The sequence below is a fragment of the Tachyglossus aculeatus genome, chromosome 14 (assembly GCF_015852505.1).
Source record: "Tachyglossus aculeatus isolate mTacAcu1 chromosome 14, mTacAcu1.pri, whole genome shotgun sequence".
Lineage (NCBI taxonomy): Eukaryota > Metazoa > Chordata > Mammalia > Monotremata > Tachyglossidae > Tachyglossus > Tachyglossus aculeatus.
Window position 1 is genome coordinate 13,654,354 of NC_052079.1, and position 20,481 is coordinate 13,674,834.

The 20,481-nt window shown below is 46.6% G+C and overlaps 1 protein-coding gene across 1 annotated transcript; it reads right to left on the minus strand.

The window, feature by feature from the left end:
• Positions 1 to 8,736: 8,736 nt before the first annotated feature.
• SPTSSA (serine palmitoyltransferase small subunit A) lies at positions 8,737 to 18,130 on the minus strand. Its single transcript, XM_038756945.1, has 2 exons — positions 18,010 to 18,130; positions 8,737 to 9,947 (listed from the first exon to the last, which is right to left on the minus strand). Exons 1-2 carry the CDS (start codon positions 18,110 to 18,112, stop codon positions 9,844 to 9,846), a joined length of 207 nt encoding a protein of 68 aa, XP_038612873.1. The 5' UTR covers positions 18,113 to 18,130; the 3' UTR covers positions 8,737 to 9,843.
• Between the last annotated feature and the right edge of the window lie 2,351 nt (positions 18,131 to 20,481).

A 20,481-nucleotide genomic window follows, 5' to 3' on the forward strand; every position in this document is an offset into this window, starting at 1 on the left:
GGAAAGACGCGGTCCCTGCTCTCAGGGAGTTTACAATCTAATGGGAGAGTCAGAGAAGGGTATTCTGAATATAGTGGGGACGAAGAGAAAAACAAATGCCAGTGGTAAGGGCAAAATTAAGCTGGCATGGTTCCCGAAGTGCCAGAAAGTTCCAGGAAGAGAGAACACAGTGGGTGAGGGGCACACATACCTCACGGAGGGAGAGAGAGCAGAAGAAAGGGGAAAAGGGAGAGGAGGGAGGAGAGTTTCTCCTGTTTGAATTTCTAGCTGCCCAGAATCCTTTACCTCCTTTTCCCACTGGATCCTACTAGTGAAATGTGCTACTTCGTTTCCCTCGCATTGATTATTTTTATCTTGTTGCCATAGCTATGGCTTTTATTAAGTGCTTACCATGTGCTAAGTGCTGGACTAGGCACCAGGCAATGAAATTACGTAAGTCCCTGTAAATGAATCAACGGCATTTGAGTGCTGCGTGCCAAGCAATCAATGGCATTTATTGAGCACTTACTATGTGCAGAGCACCGTACTAAGCTCTTGGGAGAGTACAGTACAACAGAATTAGCAGACCTGTTCCTTGCCTATAACGGCCTGTCCACAGGACTCTCAACCTATCTTATCTCCATTTTACGGATGAGGGAACTGAGGCAAAGAGATTGCTTAGTCCTTCCCTCTAAAGGGGAAGGACTAAGCCAAAGAGATTATTCAAGAGATTACAGTGCCCTTGGTTCACAAAGAGCAGCGTGGCTCAGTGGAAAGAATGTGGGCTTTGGAGTCAGAAATCATGGGTTCAAATCCCGACTCCACCAATTGTCAGCTGTGTGACTTTGGGCAAGTTACTTCACTTCTCTGTGCCTCAGTTACCTCATCTGTAAAATAGGGATGAAGACTGTGAGCCCCTGAAGGGACAACCTGTATGCTTAGAACAGTGCTTTGCACATAGTAAGCGCTTAACAAATGCCATCATCATTATTATTATAGAGCTTCTCAATTTAAAAGAATTTACTCTTCAGGATGCTTGGTTTCCAGCTGAGGAAACGAGCCCCAGAAAGGTGCAAGTTGCCAGCCAGTGGCAGAGCAGGATTAGAATTCACAGGCCCCTCATTTCCATGTTTTGGCATCACCCACTGAGTCACGGGCCATCCCAGCTGGGGCTTTTGAAAGAGCTCATTGCAGGCCTCGTACATCCAATTTCAGCACAAGCTCTGGGCGGGCGCCGGGCAAGTCCCAGCCCGGCAGCAGCCTCAAGCAGAAACTCACCTGTTTCTTATGCCTAAGACCGTCTCTCTGAAATCGCTCTCAGAAGTCAGGGGAAAAGCCCGTGTTCCCTTGCTGAACTCTTCAAACCACTGGGAATCAAAGTTGTCAACTCTTCACGGAGTGCTGAGGAGGGGAGGGGGGCGGCAGATGTTTTCCGAGAGGAAACAGTGGGGCGAGTGGGGGTGGGTGGACTTCAAAGAGTTAACTGTCCAAAAAGGTGCCATTTTGAGGCTTTCCAGCCCCAACAGGAAACTCTCGGGTCACGTCAGAGATCGGAGATATATGAGGCTGGGAGTCCCCAGCCCAGAAGATTGTGGGGGGGCCCTGCCTGCATCGAGTCATCAGTACAGATAAGTGCACGGTGAGCTGATGAGAGTCACTAGGTCCAAATGAAAGCCTCAGCTTTTAACCTGCAATATCTCTGAATTCATTATGGGCAGGGAATGTGCGGCTGGCTAATTGTTGTACGTGCCCTCCCAAGCACTTGGTACAGTGGTCCGCACATAGTAAGCACTCAAATACCATTGGCTGATTTAAAGCCAACTTTCCCCCAAACTTAATATTACTATTAATTGTGGTTTTGTATAGGCTCTTAATTTGTGCTTAGTGCTGGGGTAGATCAGATGGAACAAGAGTGTCTATCCCTCCTGGGGCTCAATAAGGGGGAGGGAGTACAAACTTTTAATCCCCTTTTTACGGATGAGAAAAATGAGGCAGTGACCAGTCGAGGGACTTACCCAGGGTCACGCAGCAGGCAAGTGGCAAAATCTGAATTTGAACCCTGGTTCTGAGTTCTTTCCACTAGGCCACATTACTCTTACAAAAGTATTTACTTTGTGATGCACCGACTAGATCCCAAACTCACTGATCAGTTTAGACATTTGGCCACGCTTGTCCATCTACACCGGGAAATTAGAGTACAAACCTCACTCTTCCAGAACGGAGGGAGCTGACTGGAAACCTAGGACATAAGTCTGCATATTCCAGCTAAGGATATGGGAAAGGCAGGAACGAAAATCTCCCACGGGTAACCTTATTTGAATGTACCGATAAACCTGCTGAATGATTGCACCACGGCTTTGAAATCGTAACACTGGGGATTATGTGACATTGGGAAGGGTTCACCAGTACAGTCTCAGTGTGTGTCATGGTCTCTGAACCAAAGCCAACACCCCTATTACCACACCGCTGAGAAATGGAATCCGAATCACCCAAGACCCAGTTTGAGCCACTAGTTTTTACCCTCAGCCACATCAAAAATTGACAGGTCCCCCTGACGAGCTGACCACCCTCTTTGCCCTCACACAGAGGGGCAGGCAAGCTGTGAAATGGCCAGAAAGAGGTAGAAAGGTCTGGTTTAGACCTCAAAGAGCTGGCTGCCAGTGGAATCAATCAATCAATCAATCAATCGTATTTATTGAAGAAAAGCCTTTGGTAAATTCGATATTTAGTTTTAAGAAAGCAGATTATTCAAGTGGTGGTTTTAATAAATAATTACCGTGATTATTATTATCCAAACTGAGGCTTGTTAACAAAAAAGTTCAAATTGTACAATGAAATTGTCCCACACCTGTTGGAGAGCCCTAGCCAATTATGTTATCTAAACTCCTGATTCTGACTCACACTGCCTCAGTTCAGTTCATTTGGTTTCTACTGGGAAGGCAGGGTGGCCTGATGGAAAGAGCACTGAACAGTCAGGAGACCTGGATCCTAGTCCCAGCTTTGACGCACGTTACTGCGTGACCCTCTAGACTGTAAGCTCGTTGTGGACAGGGAATGTGCCTGTTTATTGTTGTACACTCCAAAGCGTTTAGAACAGTGCTCTGCACATGGCAAGCACTCGACAAATTTTATTCTGATGACACCTGACCGCATGTTTTGTTTAGTTGTCTGTCTCCCCCTTCTAGCCTGTGAGCCCGCTGTTGGGTAGGGACCGTCTCTATATGTTGCCAACTTGTACTTCCCAAGCGCTTAGTACAGTGCTCTGCACACAGTAAGCGCTCAATAAATACGATTGAATGAATGAATGAATGATAAATATGACAATGAATGAGTAAATGAATGACTCTGGGCAAGTCACTTAATCTTTCTGGGCCTCAGTGACCTCACCTGTAAAAAATGAATACGATTGAATATGACCTCTGTGTCGGACTATAATAAAATATAATAAAAATAATATTATAATAATATATATAATATATTATATAAGGAGCTCCCAGTCTCAATCCTTTGGGGAAGCGTGGCTCAGTGGAAAGAGTGTGGGCTTATTATAATATAAAAATATTATAATAAAATATAATTAAAAGTTGTGGTATTTGTTAAGCACTTACTAGGTGCCAAGCACTGAACTAAGCACCGTGTATACAAACTATATGCAGATCAGACAAAGTCCCTGTACCACAATGGACTCACAGGATAAGGGGGAGGGATAATAGTTTATCAAGCATATAAAGTACCTATTATATCCCCATTTTACAGGTGAGGAAACAGACACAGAGATGTTGAACGACTTGTCCATGGTCATACAGCGGCAAATGGTGGACCCAAGAGCAGAACCCAGGTCTCCTGATTCCCATGTTGATGCTCTTTCCCATAGGCTAAGCTGCTTCTGATCTCATAACCTCTAAGAGCTTAATAAATGACATATTAATAATAATACTGGAATCTCTATATGGTGCAGCCTTTTCAGTAGATTTTAAAAAATGCTTTTCTTCATTACCCCCAGCCCAACCGCTCCATTAGTCTTCTCTTCCTAGGCCTTCCCTCCAATCCAAAAGATAGCCCTTTCTGATGTGAAGAATGTCTTGTCTTGCCCCTGTGATGGCCTAGATGGGGGTGGACAAAAGCCAAGGAAGAAATAGAACTTGATCCCAGATGCTGATCAATGAACCTTTGAGGTGTTTACAGACTAATGAGGGAGACGTAAATTGTGTGTGCATTTAACGGAAGTAGGAGGTACTATGAGGTTTTTAGTTGTTTGAAGGGTTTATGAAATACTACTATCTTCAGTTGGCCAGGCAATACAATAACAGGCAATCACAGCTTAAGGGGAAGGCAAGCTTTCCCTGATTAACCTTACCCATTCTCCTGGAAGTAAGTCTGTTCTTTAAAGAATAACTTCTAGCACCTTTAAGTGGTGCTTTGCACTTTGAGGCGCATCAATCAGTAAATACTTGTGATTCATGATATGATCCTGGAGTTTAGCAAATATACCATAAAACTTCGCCCACAGAGCACATCAGACATTTTTGTGTGGTGCAAATGGCTTTACTGCCCTATTAAATTGAAGAAGCCCCATCCATTTAAAAGCAAAAGATACTTTATCTACCCTAAAGAAAGGATAGTTGAATGAATTACCGTTCCCTCTGCACATTCTACTCCAGCCCTAGGGGTTTCTAGACTGACTGGTCACTACTGACTTTTGGGATGGCCAGTGATGACGCTCAAAGGAACCAGACCACAAGAGGTGCAGGATGGCACCTGTGACAAGCACTGTGTGCAGTGCTCTGTGGTAGCTCTCAAAAACTAGCATTGCTCGGTTGTTTTGTTCTGCTGACAAGCAGCATTCATTCAATCATATTTATTGAGCACTTACTGTGTGCAGAGCACACGTAACGGTAATCAATCAGTGGTATTTACTGAGCACTTATCGTGTGTGGTGTGCTAAGCACTTAGGGAGAGAACAATACAACAAAGTTGGTAGACATATTCCCTGCCCACAAGGAGCTTACATGATGACATCATGTGGATGCCGCTTTAGACTGTTAGCCTGCTCTTCTAGACTGTGAGCCCACTGGTGGGTAGGGACTGTCTCTATACGTTGCCAACTTGTACTTCCCAAGCGCTTAGTACAGCGCTCTGCACTCAGCAAGCGCTCAATAAATACGATTGATTGATCGAGGCCATTTTAATGTAATCTCTCCAGCACAGTACATAGTCAATAACTTACTGAATTAATATTTCCTATTTTTAATGTTGCCCGGTTAGGGTAATTTGGATTTAATGAGCATTTGCCACTCTCAAATACATTTGGGAACATCTTTCAGGGTCGGATTTGAATGGACTTCATTTACATAATTGTAACTTGTATAAAACTCAAGTAACATCCTATATACTTCTCCTGGCTCTGAAGGACCAATGGAACAAGATGAGAACATAGTTCCCTGGTGAAACCATTATGTGGAAGAATTGAGTTTTCACTCTAACGCAGTGAGGCAGGACTTTAGCCACTGATTTAGAAAGCTCGTCATGGGCAGGGAACACGTCTACCAACTCGGCTGTATTGTACTCTCCCCAGCGCAGTTCAGTGCTCTGCACATTGTAAGCGTTCAATAAATCCCTGACCTTAAGTTTCTCCATTTTAAAAATGGAACTCTTGCATACTTATCATCTATCATAAAAGGATGGCTTAGAGGGTGATGTTATATTTCTGGTATCCCAAATGAGCCTCTTCCCCATAATGGAATTTCTCATGATCAAATTGCAGGTTCTTAATAATAATCATTTGTAAAAATAATAGTTAATAATGGTATTTGTTAAGTGCTTAATATGTGCCATGCCGAGGGTCATGCTAAGTGTTGGAAGATGGCTCGGTGGAAAGAGTGTGGGCTTGGGAGTCAGAGGTCATGGGTTCTAATCCCGGCTCTGTCACTTATCAGCTGTGTGACCGGGCAAGTTACTTAACTTCTCTGTGCCTCAGTTATCTCATCTGGAAAATGGGGATTAAGACTGTGAGCCCCATGTGGGACAACCTGATGACCTTGTATCTCCCCAGTGCTTAGAATAGTGCTTGGCACAGTAAACACTTAAATACCAAAATTATTATTATTATTATTATTATTATTATTATCATCAGACGGTCCTTTTCTCACATGGGATTCACAATACTAATAATAATAATGGCATTTATTAAGCACTTACTATGTGCAAAGCACTGTTCTAAGCACTGGGGGGATACAAGGTGATTAGGTTGTCCCACGTGGGGCTCACAGTCTTAATCCCATTTTACAGATGAGGTAACTGAGGCACAGAGAAGTTAAGTGGCTTGCCCAAGGTCCCACAGCTGACAAGTGGCGGAGCTGGGATTCAAACCCATGACCTCTGACTCCAAAGCCCGGGCTCTTTCCACTGAGCCACGCTGCTTCTCCATCTATCTATCTAAGAGGTCTGGGAAGCAGTGTGGCCTCGAGGAAAGAGCAAAGGCCTGGGATTTAGAAGGACCTGAGTTCTAATCATCCTCTCAGGATCGCACCTGGAGAGTTTCCAGTCCTCTACCAGTCTCGGTTACGGGACGGAGACTCAAGCAGAAGCATACTACCCGTTTCATTCCTAGCTTGGGTAGTGGCTAGCGAGTGGCGGGAAATCTGCGACAAGGCAAAACTTCCCTGTGCTGGGCAGCAGTGACATGGGAGAGTGTCGAGGGCGGAGATTCAGGTTTACTGTGCGGAAGGAATCACTTCTGTATTTTTACCAAGAAAACTCTATGGATACATTACCAGAATGATTGCAGATGGAGGTGGAGTGTTCTCGGAAAGATGCGTCCATGGAGTCAGTAGGGGTCAAAAACGACCCAACAGCATAAGACAAGAGTTCTAATCCCAGCTCCACCACCTGTCTGCTCTATGACGTTGGGCAGGCCATTTAAGTTCTCTGTGCCTCAATTACCTCATCTGTAAAATGGGGATTAAGACTGAGAGCCCCATGTGGATTACGTAATGTGTCCAACCCAATTTTCTTGTATCCATCCCAGTGCTTAGTACAGTGCCTGGCACCTAGAAAACGCTTTAACAAATACCATAAAACAAACAAAAAAACTGGCATTTTATCCCCATTTTACGGATGAAGAAACTGAAGCCCCAAGAAGTCAGGTGATTTTTCCAAGGTGACACAGCAAGCAAGTGAAAGAGCTGGGAATAGATCCAAAGTTTCCTGATTCCCGGGCCCATGCTCTTTCCACTAAGCAGACTACAGAAAGCAAAATCAAACTGTTGTGGGTAAAGTAATTGATCCCCACAATCAAATCTTCTGCCACTCTACCATCCTTTGCCTCCTTATAGCCTGAAAAAAACTTAAATGAGTTTTTAGTAAGCTACAAGAACTAGTTGAGAAGATAAGGGTGTGGGTGTTCTGGCAATAATAATAAATAATAAACTGGACATTAAGAGTTTATTACATGCTAAGGTCTGGGAGAAATACAAGTTTATGACATCAGACATAGTCCCTGCCCCACACCGGGCTCACAAGCTCTTTTATCCCCATTTTATAGATGAGGAAATTGAGAACCAGAGGGGTTAAGCGACTTGCCCAAAGTCACACAGAAGGCCAGTAGCCAAACTGGGGCTTGAACCTATATTTCCTGACTCCTGGTCATCAATACTTCTGATTAATCTAACTTCAGTGCTCTACCAAATGTAGGAAGTTTAAGCTAGCTAGCAGCTAGTTCAAACACGAGTTACTTAAAACCTGAATACTCCAAAGGGAATGATCACATGATCATTCTCATGTCTGTTCCCAGATTGCCCTCAGGACTTGGCCCTGCCAAACACAAAGGGCTGTTGAGAAATAGAAAGCTCTGCTTTTCAATCAATCAATCATATTTTTTGAGCGCTTACTGTGTGCACAGCACCGTACTAAGCGCTTGGGAAGTACAAGTTGGCAACTTTCAAACAATATAAACCGACTATGAGCCTGAAGAAAACCAACCACAGGCCAGCACTAAGGGTACCCAGGGGAAGAAGAGCCCTCAGGACCAGGGGACAGGAACGAAAGAGGGGAGAGAAGTGGCAGGGAGGGAATTATAATGTAATCTTTACTTACGCAGGGCCGGGTCATCATGTCAGGCTGCGTCAGGCTGCTTCTGGAGGGTAGCCTAACGAATTGCACGGAAGTCTGCGGGGAAATATACCCCATAATACAGCTGCTCACAATTCACCCACATCAAGTTGTAGACTGGGATACGCCTGGAATAGATCATAGATTTACGGGTCCTAGTGGGAGCTGGAATCCCCAGGATCCAGAACTCCATCCCTGTTGCCCAGGGCAGTCTCCCTTATCCCTCACCACCCGTCACAGGAATGGAAAAAGGACATTCAAGCCAGAAACTCACAGCCCATAGCCCTCCATGGGTCCCCACATTAGAAACCTTCTCATGCCAGCGGGGCAAGCTCCCGGGCCTGCCCCCTGCCCCCTAATACACCAAACCTTCTTCCATCCTCAGGAGCGAAATGTGGGCAGAAGTCACCTTCAACTTCTAAAACTTGGAGGAGGTTGTGGTTGTTTGACGCGGAGGACTGTTCGGCTTTGAGCGGAGAGTTGGTAACTGAAGCCCTGTGTCCCGCTCACGGTCCTGCTCACTGATCATGCTTCGCAGAATCTGCACTAGCAGGCCATAACGGGAGTTTATTTTTTAAAAAAACTAGTTTATTAAAGGAGACCTAGTTTCAATATGAACTAAGAGGAAAAAAAAGTTAACCTCACACCTTCAATAGAGCTGTTTTTATTTCATACTTTTGATTTCGATAAGTTTCCATTTCAGAAAATTAGGTAGTCATCCTTTACATTTCAGGAATATAAATCTTTTAAAAAAAACCACACACATTACAAAGAGTGGCGGGATTAACCAAGCTTGAGCTCCTCATTATTAAAGTTTGAATTTCTGTCCACACTTCTCACCACCATATTGCAAGAATGTGAAGGTGTGCACATGACGCCAGCCGCTACCAAGAAATTATAAAATTTAAGGAATTAACTGTTAGCATCAGCATCAGGGAAAAGCCCCAACCCACGTTTTCCCAAACCACTCCTTGTTACGAGCATTATGTACAACAATAATGCTAATTAATCGGATTTAAAGGCCTTTTAATCACAGAAATCCATCTTCAACCTCTTCTGTCACTGAAAAATCCACAAATAAGTTAGGTATTAGAAGGCTAACTGCTCCTTTAATTAACTTCAGAAGGATGCCTCCGCTGTTTCATGTGCTGATATTTTGACTTCAGCCCAGCAAAATGGACGCGTTACACATTGAGAAAACTTTGAATCAGCAAAAATCATGAGTCCGGTCTTACGAAGTCTTCTGTAAGAAATGCTCGATGAAAATATCTCACCCCTCTCATCTTGGTGTCATTTCTTACAAAACTCTGGTTAATAATAGAAATACACCCAGGCAGATGTACAGCATTTGCTATACAGTAGCAAAAGAAATAAGCCCAAAGTAATAATTTCTGATTTAAAAAATAGACGGTAATTAAAATGTAATCAAAGTTATATTAAGAAAAGCTTTCACAGTGCAATATTGAAACGGTCACAAGGGTTAAGAAAATACTGATATCAAAGTACAATCACAATGTTAAAATAGACAAAACTACTGTACAAGAGCATCTTTTACAACTAAAAAGAACGAGCACGCTATACGAGCCAGGGTTGCTTCCCGGATCTCCTCATCTGGATTTCTTGTCCTTATATTCATCCTTGGGTTGCCTAGCTTGACATCCGACATCAGACTTTGTTGAAGTCCTTCTCGGGAGGTCTCGGAGGTGGGGGTCCTTCCCCGTACTCTGGTCCCAGTAATTCCTGGGCACATTTCGGTCACTGCACAATTTCAAAGTAATACAATATTGCCATGATGTGTTGAGGCATGAACACATAACCGGTGTATAATGCCATTCCAACAATGGAAACCAGCATTGAATCTGAGCGGTAGTTAAGGAAATCTGAGATTTGCTTAGCTCAAAAACAACTCCATTACAAAACACGACCACAGAAACGAATTCTAAACCACGTTCTGCTCTACGGATCACAATCGGTCTAAAAACAATAAAGCTGGTGAGAATACTTCCCACAACCTTATATTATTTGGCGCTACAGCAATGTACGCAGAGGGTCGGCAGGATACCAGGGTGCTAATAAACGTTTAAAGACACAGTGTACCCAGAACGTTGTTCACAGTAAATTGAAGGCAGCAGTAAAGTAACGCTGCTCATCCATGGAAACAGAAACGAAAAGGCGGAGTAACATTCTGTGTGTTCAGTCACTTGCAAAATATCCACTTTTTTTTTGGTTTCAAGTTAGAGCTCTGAAGAAAGATCAAGGACTGTAGGGTTCTTAGAAGTGACAGTAAACAATCACGATTGATCTCCTAAACACCTACTATATTTCTTAGCAGATTCTGAGTATTTGAGCCTTTTTTATTTAAAGACCATAAGCTCCTGAAACAGATCCCTCAACCACGGTCGCCAACTGGGGAGAAACACCTTTACAAACAGTATGAATAAAAAAGTACTGATTTTCATGTTTTTATTGACAGATCAAAAACTATGGACAGTAGCCAACCGGAATCCGGACAACCGCTGCTTGTAAAAAAAAAAAAAAAGAAAAAAAAATCACTCAGCATTTGGCAATCTTGAACCAAGCCTACCCACCTTATTCCATTACGCCCTACCCTCTTAACCGGTCCTCGAGCTTCCCTCATCTCCTCCTCACCATCAATGATATTCATTGAGTTCTTACTATGTGAGCCTACTGTTGGGTAGGGGCCATCTCTATATGTTGCCAACTTGGACTTCCCAAGTGCTTAGTACAGTGCTCTGCACACAGTAAGCGCTCAATAAATACGATTGAATGAATGAATGAATGCACAGCACTGTATTAAGCACTTAGGAGAGCAGCGTGGTCCAGTGGCTAGAGCCCAGGCCTGGGAATCATAAGGACCTGGGTTCTTATTCCAGCTCTGCCACTTGTCTGTCACTTGTGTGACCTTGGACAAGTCACTTCACTTTCTGAGCCTCAGTTACCTCATCTGTAAAATGGGGATTAAGACTGTGAGCCCCATGTGGGACAGGGACTACGTCCAACCCGATTTGCTTGTATCCAACCCAGAGCTTAGCACTGTGTCCCTGGCACACAGCAAGTGCTTAACAAATACCGGAGTTACTATTAATATTATTACAATAAAGCAAAGTTGGCAGACTATGTACAGAGTCTGGAACATACTAAGCGCTTTACAAATACCAGTTATTATTATTATTACAATACAACAAAGTTGGCAGGCTATGTGGAGAGCGCTGTACTAAGCGCTTGGGAGAGTACAATATAACAGAGTTGGTAGACACGTTCCCTGCCCACGACGAGCTTACAATCAATCAATCAATCGTATTTATTGAGCGCTTACTGTGTGCAGAGCACTGTACTAAGCGCTTGGGAAGTACAAGTTGACAGTCTAGAGGGGGAGATGGATATTGGTTAAATCACAGCTCTGTACTTAAGTGCTACTGGGCCTAGGAAGGGGTGAATAAACAGCGGAAATCCTAGTACAGGGGCGACAACAGGAGGGAGTTGGGGAAGACAAAATGAGGGCTTAGTTGGCGAAGGCCTCTTGGAGCAGATGGGCTTTTAATACCACTTTGAAGATAGGGAGAGTGAACGTCTGTCGGATATGAAGAGGGAGAGAGTTCCAGGCCAGAGGCAGAATGTGGGCAAGGGATCGGCGGAGAAATAGATGAGATCGAGGTACAGTGAATAGGGCAGTGTCAAGAGGAGCGAAGTGAACGTGCTGGGTTGTAGCAGGAAATCGGGGAAGTAAGAAAGTAAGATTGGAGGGGGCACAGGGATTAAGTGCTTTAAAGCCTATGGTAAGGAGTTCCTATTTGATGCAGAGGCGGGTGGGTAACCACTGGAGTTTCCTGAGGAGTGAGGAAACAGGGACGGAAAAGTTTTGAAGAAAAATGATCTAGGCAGCAGAGTGAAGTATGGGCTGAAGTTGGGAGAAACAGGAGTGGGGGGGGGCGGGGTCAGCAAGGAGGCTGATGCAGTAATAATCGCAGGACAGGATAAGTGCTTGGATTAATGTGGTAGCAGTTTGGATGGAGGGGAAAGGGAGGATTTAGCGAAGCTATGACGGTTGAACCGACAGGATTTGGTGACAGATTGAATATCTGGGTGGAAGGAAATGAGTCAAGGATAACACCGAGGTTACGAGCTTGTGAAACAGGGAGGATGGAAGTGCTGTCTACAGTCATGGGAAATTCAGGGGGGAGACAGGGCGTGAGAGGGAATATCAGGAGTTCATTTTAGGAAATAGAAAGGCAGGTCAGAGTCGGCGCTCCTCCCAACTTCAAACGGAACTAACCCTTTACAGGATTAACATCATCCATAGCATGTTGTGCCTAGGACGCTGACATTTTCACCGATACTCTAGTGTTGCAATCAATCCAACACGATGATACAGATTGTACCTGAACCTTTAATACTGCGGAGGCCACTAAAACTCAGTGAGAAGAAACCCTGATTACAAACAAGTTTCTACGTGGAGAAGAGATTCAGTACGATATAGGTTTTAGGATGGTGAAAGCCTAGGACCACAGGCTTCAGATTCCATCGCTAGCTCCACGGTCCACGTACAATGCCACTGTGAGACTGTCCATCCCCTTAGCAGCCTATTCATACCGCTTGGGGCTATTCCGAAGAGTATTTGCCAAAGTATCCCGAGATCAAATCATCAGATACTATCAAGTTCAGGTCCAGTTCTGGACAATGAAGAGATTTTAGTTCCTTGCTCCAAACAGCATGATCCTTATCACCTTAGAAGCTAAATATTTATCAGCCACTTAAATAGATTTCCTGACTTCCCAGAAGGTTAAAGGAAGTGTCATACACAATGCCATAAAATGAGGTTAAGAAAATTATCCATTCCCAAATTCTGACTTCAATCAATCAATAGTATTTATTGAGTGCTTAGTCATTGCCTCCCGTGGGACAACCTGATCACTCTGTAACCTCCCCAGGGTTTAGAACAGTGCTTTGCACAGAGTAAGCGCTTAATAAATGCCATCATCATCATTATTATTATTATTATTATTCATTCAATCACATTTATTGAGCGCTTACTGTGGGCAGAGCACTGTACTAAGCACAGAGGAAGATACAAAAGAATTAACACACAGGATCCTTGACTTAAAGCTTACAATCTAGCTGCGGGGACAGATACTACAATAAATTCAAGGGACAGAGCAATATAGTATAAAATTATGTATGAAACTTTTAGAGGGCAGGGGTCGGGTGAACTGTTCAACTGGCAGGAGGGGTGGGAAAATAAGGTAGGCAAGTGAGAGGTTAACCAGGGAAGGCCTCCTGGAGGAGATGTGATTTCAGAAGGGCCATGAAGATGGGGAGAGCAGCGGTCTGGTGGATATTATGAAGGTGGTGGGAGGTCCAGGCAGAAGTGAGGGTCTGAAAAAGAGGTGAATGGCAAGAGAGATGAGAACGAGGCACAGCGAGTACGTTAGTTTGGGAGAAGTGAAGCATGTGAGCTGGGATGTAGTTGGGGGGTGGGGGGGGGAGGGTAAACCATTCCTCAATCCTCCATCCCTGTTGGCTATCCCTCCAGCTTCCTTGCAGAATCTCCCCCTTCCAACTTTAATTCCAGCTGAATTTGACCTCAGAGAATCAAATGACACTGACAACAAGTAGCCAAGATACTAAATCACTGCTCAATCTTCTCTATCCCAACGCAATAAACTTTTCCATTTCTTTTCAAAGCCTCTATTTAATTCTCAACATGGATTTGATGACATCCAGTGATTCAGGGGGCCTTCCCACTGGAAATCTAACCCCTAAAGGAGACTACTTAAGAGAAGCCAGCAATAAATGGAAGGAAGTGACTGATCTGATTATCTTATACATACCCCAATGCTTAACGGTGATTAACAAATATCCCAGTAATCATCATCATCAATCGTATTTATTGAGCGCTGTGTGCAGAGCACTGTACTAAGCGCTTCGGAAGTACAAATTGGCAACATATAGAGACAGTCCCTACCCAACAGTGGGCTCACAGTCTAAAAGGGGGAGACAAAACCAAACATACTAACAAAATAAAATAAATAGAATAGATATGTACAAGTAAAATAAATAGAGTAATAAACATGTACAAACATATATACACATATATACAGGTGCTGTGGGGAAGGGAATCATTACCGCCACAATCGTTACCGCCATTAATTTCTATTTTATAAACTATTACTATGATTATTATGTGTAATAATATCACTAAGGTGTGATATTTGTGACTTGAATTTTGAATTAACAAGAAAGTATTTTTAATTCTCCACCCACCCACCATTGACACAGTTCCACATTATTATTTCAACCATGCACTCCGGGGCGCGTCTCCTGCTGGGTGTCACTAATTTTCGGGGGTTGCGACATAAAGCCAAACATGATATCCCTAACACAACACACCCTATTGCACCATATTTCTGAATGCCTCTATTAACGCTCTAGAGGGTGAAAACAGATATTCATAGATAATGGGGGTGGGGGAGAGGAAAGTATCTGCTTTCTTAACACCCAGTTTCAATCACAAACAAGAACACTTCACTGGTGTCTTACCCAGCCTGCCTTCAAGACCAACACTGTAAACGACCTTCTACAATTAACAGATCAGAACGCAAAGTTAAGGTTGCAGAAAATCTTCCTTCACATTCTTAAGCAACTTATTATAGTAGCTGCTGACACGGGAACAAAATAGAGTTTCAAATGCCGTTAAGCCGCCTTAAAAGTCCCTTTTATTTTCGTTTCGGCCCTCAGGCGGGTCTAAGGAATAAACAGGGCTTGAAAATGCATCACCACCAAAATGACCACGAAGGGTAGGATCGAGACCGTTTTACTAAAATTGTGAAAATATACATATTCAATCGTATTTATTGAGCGCTTACTGTGTGCACAGCGCTAAGTTGGAGCGGGTTTTACCCCTATTCATTTACAACCAAGGACAGGAAAAAAAGACATACTTAAAAGGTCACCGACAATTCATGCAAGCAGAAGTTATTACTTCACAGTACTGAACTCCCATTGTTTAAGTAAAATAAGACTTCCCCTTAAGCTAATGAGGAGCCACAGGGGAAGAGGTGGGGCCCGGCCTACCCTCTCTAGATTGTAAGGGTGGAGATAAATGGGTTAGAGATCGCCTTTAGAGATTGCCAACAAAAAGCAACTGTTCTTAAACCAATTTTTTTTTTTTTATGGTCGTTGTTAAGGACTTACTGTGTGCCCGGCACTGTACTATGTGCTGGGGCAGATACCAGATAGTCAGGTTGGACACGGTCACGGTCTAAATCCCCACTTTACGGAGGAGGTGACTGAGTCACAGAGAAATTTAAGAGACTTGCCCAGAGTCCCACGGCGGACGAGGGATGGAGGAGGCAGGATTAGAACTCGGGTCCTCCGACTCCCAGGGCCCGAGTTCTTACCACTGGGCGACAGTGCTAGCCAAAACGGATGGGCTTTTTATTTAAAAGGCAAAAAACCCGAATGACGTTAAAGATTCAAATATCAGGCCGGGTCCCCTCTGCCCTGGGCTGCCCCCCACCCTCCTGGCTCAGTGGAAAAGAGCCCGGGCTTGGGAGTCAGAGGTCATGGGTTCCAATCCCGGCTCCGCCAATTGCCAGCTGTGTGACTTTGGGCCAGTCACTTCACTTCTCTGGGCCTCAGTTCCCTCATCTGTCAAAAGGGGATGAAGACTGGGAGACCCCCCGTGGGCCAACCTGATCACCTTGTAACCTCCCCGGCGCTTAGAACAGTGCTTGGCACATAGTAAGTGCTTAATAAATGCCATCATCATTATTATTGCTCTCTGGGCCTCAGTGACCTCATCTGTCAAATGGGGATGAAGACTGAGTGCTCCCCGTGGGACAACCTGATCACCTTGTAACCTCCCCAGCGCTTAGAATAGTGCTTGGCACATAGTAAGCGCTTAATAAATGCCATCATCATTATTATTATTGCTCTCTGGGCCTCAGTGACCTCATCTGTCAAATGGGGATGAAGACTGTGGGACAACCCCCCAGCGCTTGGAACAGTGCTTGGCACCTAGTAAGCACTTAATAAATGTCATCATCATTATTATTATTACTCTCTGGACCTCAGTGACCTCATCTGTCAAATGGGGATGATGACTGTGGGACAACACCCCAGCGCTTAGAACAGTGCTTGGCACCTAGTAAGCACTTAATAAATGTCATCATCATCATTATTATTATTACTCTCTGGACCTCAGTGAACTCATCTGTCAAATGGGGATGAAGACTGTGGGGCAACCCCCCAGCGCTTAGAACTGTGCTTGGCACCTAGTAAGCGCTTAATAAATGTCATCATCATTATTATTATTATTACTCTCTGGACCTCAGTGAACTCATCTGTCAAATGGGGATGAGGACTGTGGGACAACCCCCCCAGTGCTTAGAACAGTGCTTGGCACCTAGTAAGCGCTTGATAAATGCCATCATCATTATTATTACTACTCTCTGGACCTCAGTGAACTCATCTGTCAAATGGGGATGAGGACTGTGGGACAACCCCCCTAGTGCTTAGAACAGTGCTTGGCACCTAGTAAGCGCTTGATAAATGCCATCATCACTATTATTATTACTCTCTGGTCCTCAGTGAACTCATCTGTCAAATGGGGATGAAGACTGGGAGCCCCCCGTGGAACAACCTGATCACCTTGTAACCTCCCCGGCGCTTAGAACAGTGCTTTGCGCATAGTAAGCGCTTAATAAATGCTATCATCATTATTATTATTATTACTATTATTCTACCACCACTCTCCCCTCGCCCCCTCCTTTCTGCCCCCCGAGTGTGCCCCCACCCCTCTCCCTCCCTCCCGGCCCCGGCTGACCCCGGCCTCTCCCGCTCCCCCGACCCCCCCAATCCTCTGCCCACCCCCAGACCCCCCATCCTCTCCGACCCCCAGACCCTACCAACCCCTTTCCTCTGCCGCTCCCCCAGACCCTGCCACCCCCGCACCCCAGATCCTGCCCACCCCCAGACCCTGCCCACCTCCAGACCCTGCCACCCCCCGCACCGGATCCTGCCGCCCCCCACTCCAGACCCTGCCACCCCCGACTCCCCACCCTGCTCACCTCTAGACCCTGCCCCCCCCACTCTCCACCCTGCCCACCTCCAGACCCTGCCACTCCCCACCCTGCACACCCCCAGACCCTGCCACCCCCCACCCCAGGCCCTGCCCCTCTAGACCCTGCCACTCCCCACCCTGCCCACCCCCAGGCCCTGCCACCCCCCACTCCAGACCCTGCCCACCTTTGGCCCCTGCCACCCCCCGCACCAGATCCTGCCGCCCCCCACTCCAGACCCTGCCACCCCCGACTCCCCACCCTGCTCACCTCTAGACCCTGCCCACCTCCAGACCCTGCCACTCCCCACCCTGCACATCCCCAGACCCTGCCACCCCCCACCCCAGGCCCTGCCCACCCCCAGGCCCTGCCACCCCCCACTCCAGACCCTGCCACCTCTAGACCCTGCCACCCCCTGCACCAGATCCTGCCGCCCCCCACTCCAGACCCTGCCACCCCCGACTCCCCACCCTGCCCACCTCCAGACCCTGCCACCCCCCACTCTCCACCCTGCCCACCGCCAGACCCTGCCACTCCCCACCCTGCACACCCCCAGACCCTGCCACCCCCCACCCCAGGCCCTGCCCACCTCCAGACCCTGCCACCCCCTGCACCAGACCCTGCCCACCTCTAGACCCTGCCACTCCCCACCCTGCCCACCCCCAGGCCCTGCCACCCCCCACTCCCCACCCTGCCCACCTCCAGACCCTGCCACTCCCCACCCTGCCCACCCCCAGGCCCTGCCACCCCCCACCCCAGGCCCTGCCCACCCCCGGGCCCTGCCCCCCTCCAGCCCCTGCCCCCCACCCCCCGTGTTCCCGCGGAGTAGGGGTGAGGATACTGAAGACGGTCCTCTCCCAGGGCTCCAGCATGTAGAGCGCGGTGACGAGCAGGTACTGATAGTAGATCCAGGACATCTGGTTCCAGGCCCGGGCGAGCGCCATGCCGCCCGCCAGCCCGGCCATCGGGGCCGCGCACGCCCTCCCCCCACCTCCTCCTCCGCCCGCCGCCCGCCGCCAACTGACCGCCCGCGCGCCCGGACACGCCCCCGAGACACGCCCCCCGACGCCCATTGGCCGGACCGACACTCCTGCCGTGCCTCGCCGCCTCCCATTGGCCGGCCCGCCCCTCCCCTCGTGACGTCACCCACCGCGGCCCCGCCTCCCTCCCTCCCTCATTCATTCATTCATTCAATCGCATTGATCGAGGGCGGACTGGGTGCGGAGCCCTGCACTGAGCGCTTGATAATAATGATGGCGTTTATGAAGCGCTTACTCACTGTTCTAAGCGCTGGGGACGTTACAAGGTGATCAGGTGGCCCCACAGGGGGGCTCACGGTCTTCATCCCCATTTGACAGATGGAGGTCACTGAAGCCCAGAGAGTAATAATAATAATGGTGATGGCATTTATTAAGCACTTACTAGGTGCCAAGCACTGTTCTAAGCGCTGGGGGGTTGTCCCACAGTCTTCATCCCCGTTTGACAGATGAGATCACTGAAGCCCAGAGAATAATAATAATAATGATGGTGATGGCATTTATTAAGCGCTTATTAGGTGCCAAGCACTATTCTAAGCGCTGATCAGGTTGTCCCACAGGGGGGCTCACAGTCTTCATCCCCATTTGACAGATGGAGGTCACTGAAGCCCAGACAGTAATAATAATAATAATAATAATGATGGCATTTATTAAGCGCTTACTAGGTGCCAAGCACTGTTCTAAGCGCTGGGGACGTTACAAGGTGATCAGGTTGCCCCACAGGGGGGCTCACGGTCTTCATCCCCATTTGACAGATGAGGTCACCGAGGCCCAGGGAGTAATAATAATAATGATGGTGATGGCATTTATTAAGCGCTTAGTAGGTACCAAGTACTGTTCTAAGCGCTGGGGACGTTACAAGGTGATCAGGTTGCCCCACGGGGGGGCTCACAGTCTTCATCCCCATTTGACAGATGGAGGTCACTGAAGCCCAGAGAGTAATAATAGTAATTATGGTGATGGCATTTATTAAGCGCTTAGTAGGTGCCAAGCACTGTTCTAAGCGCTGGGGAGGTTACAAGGTGATCGGGTTGTCCCACAGTCTTCATCCCCATTTGACAGATGGAGGTCACTGAAACCCAGAGAGTAATAATAATAATAATGGTGATGGCATTTCTTAAGCGCTTACTAGCTGCCAAGCACCGTTCTAAGCGCTGGGGGGTTGTCCCACAGTCTTCATCCCCATTTGACAGATGAGGTCACTGAAGCCCAGAGAGTAATAATAATAATGATGGTGATGGCATTTATTAAGCGCTTAGTAGGTGCCAAGCACTGTTCTAAGCGCTGGGGAGGTTACAAGGTGATCAGGTGGCCCCACAGGGGGGCTCACGGTCTTCATCCCCATTTGACAGATGAGGTCACTGAAGCCCAGGGAGTAATAATAATAATGATGGTGATGGCATTTATTAAGCGCTTAGTAGGTGCCAAGCACTGTTCTAAGCGCTGGGGAGGTTACAAGGTGATCAGGTTGCCCCACAGGAGGGCTCACGGTCTTCATCCCCATTTGACAGATGAGGTCAATGAAGCCCAGAGAGTAATAATAATAATAATGAGCCCACTGTTGGGTAGGGACGGTCTCCATATGCTGCCAACTTGTACTTCCCAAGCGCTTAGTACAGTGCTCTGCACACAGTAAGCGCTCAATAAATACGATTGAATGAATGAATGAATAATGATGATGGCATTTATTAAGCGCTTACTAGGTGCCAAGCACTGTTCTAAGTGCTGGAGAGGTTACAAGGTGATCGGGTTGTCCCACAGTCTTCATCCCCATTTGACAGATGGACGTCACTGAAGCCCAGAGAGTACTAATAATAATGATGATGATGGCATTTATTAAGCGCTTACTAGGTGCCAAGCACCGTTCTAAGCACTGGGGGGTTGTCCCACAGTCTTCATCCCCATTTGACAGATGAGGTCACTGAAGCCCAGAGAGTAATAATAATAATAATGGTGATGGCATTTATTAAGCGCTTACTAGGTGCCAAGCACCGTTCTAAGCGCTGGGGGGTTGTCCCACAGTCTTCATCCCCATTTGACAGATGAGGTCACTGAAGCCCAGAGAGTAATAATAATAACGATGATGGCATTTATTAAGCGCTTACTAGGTGCCAAGCACTGTTCTAAGCACTGGGGGGTTGTCCCACAGTCTTCATCCCCATTTGACAGATGAGGTCACCCAAGCCCAGAGAGTAATAATTATAATGGTGATAGCATTTATTAAGCGCTTACTAGGTGCCAAGCACTGTTCTAAGCGCTGGAGACATTATGAGGTG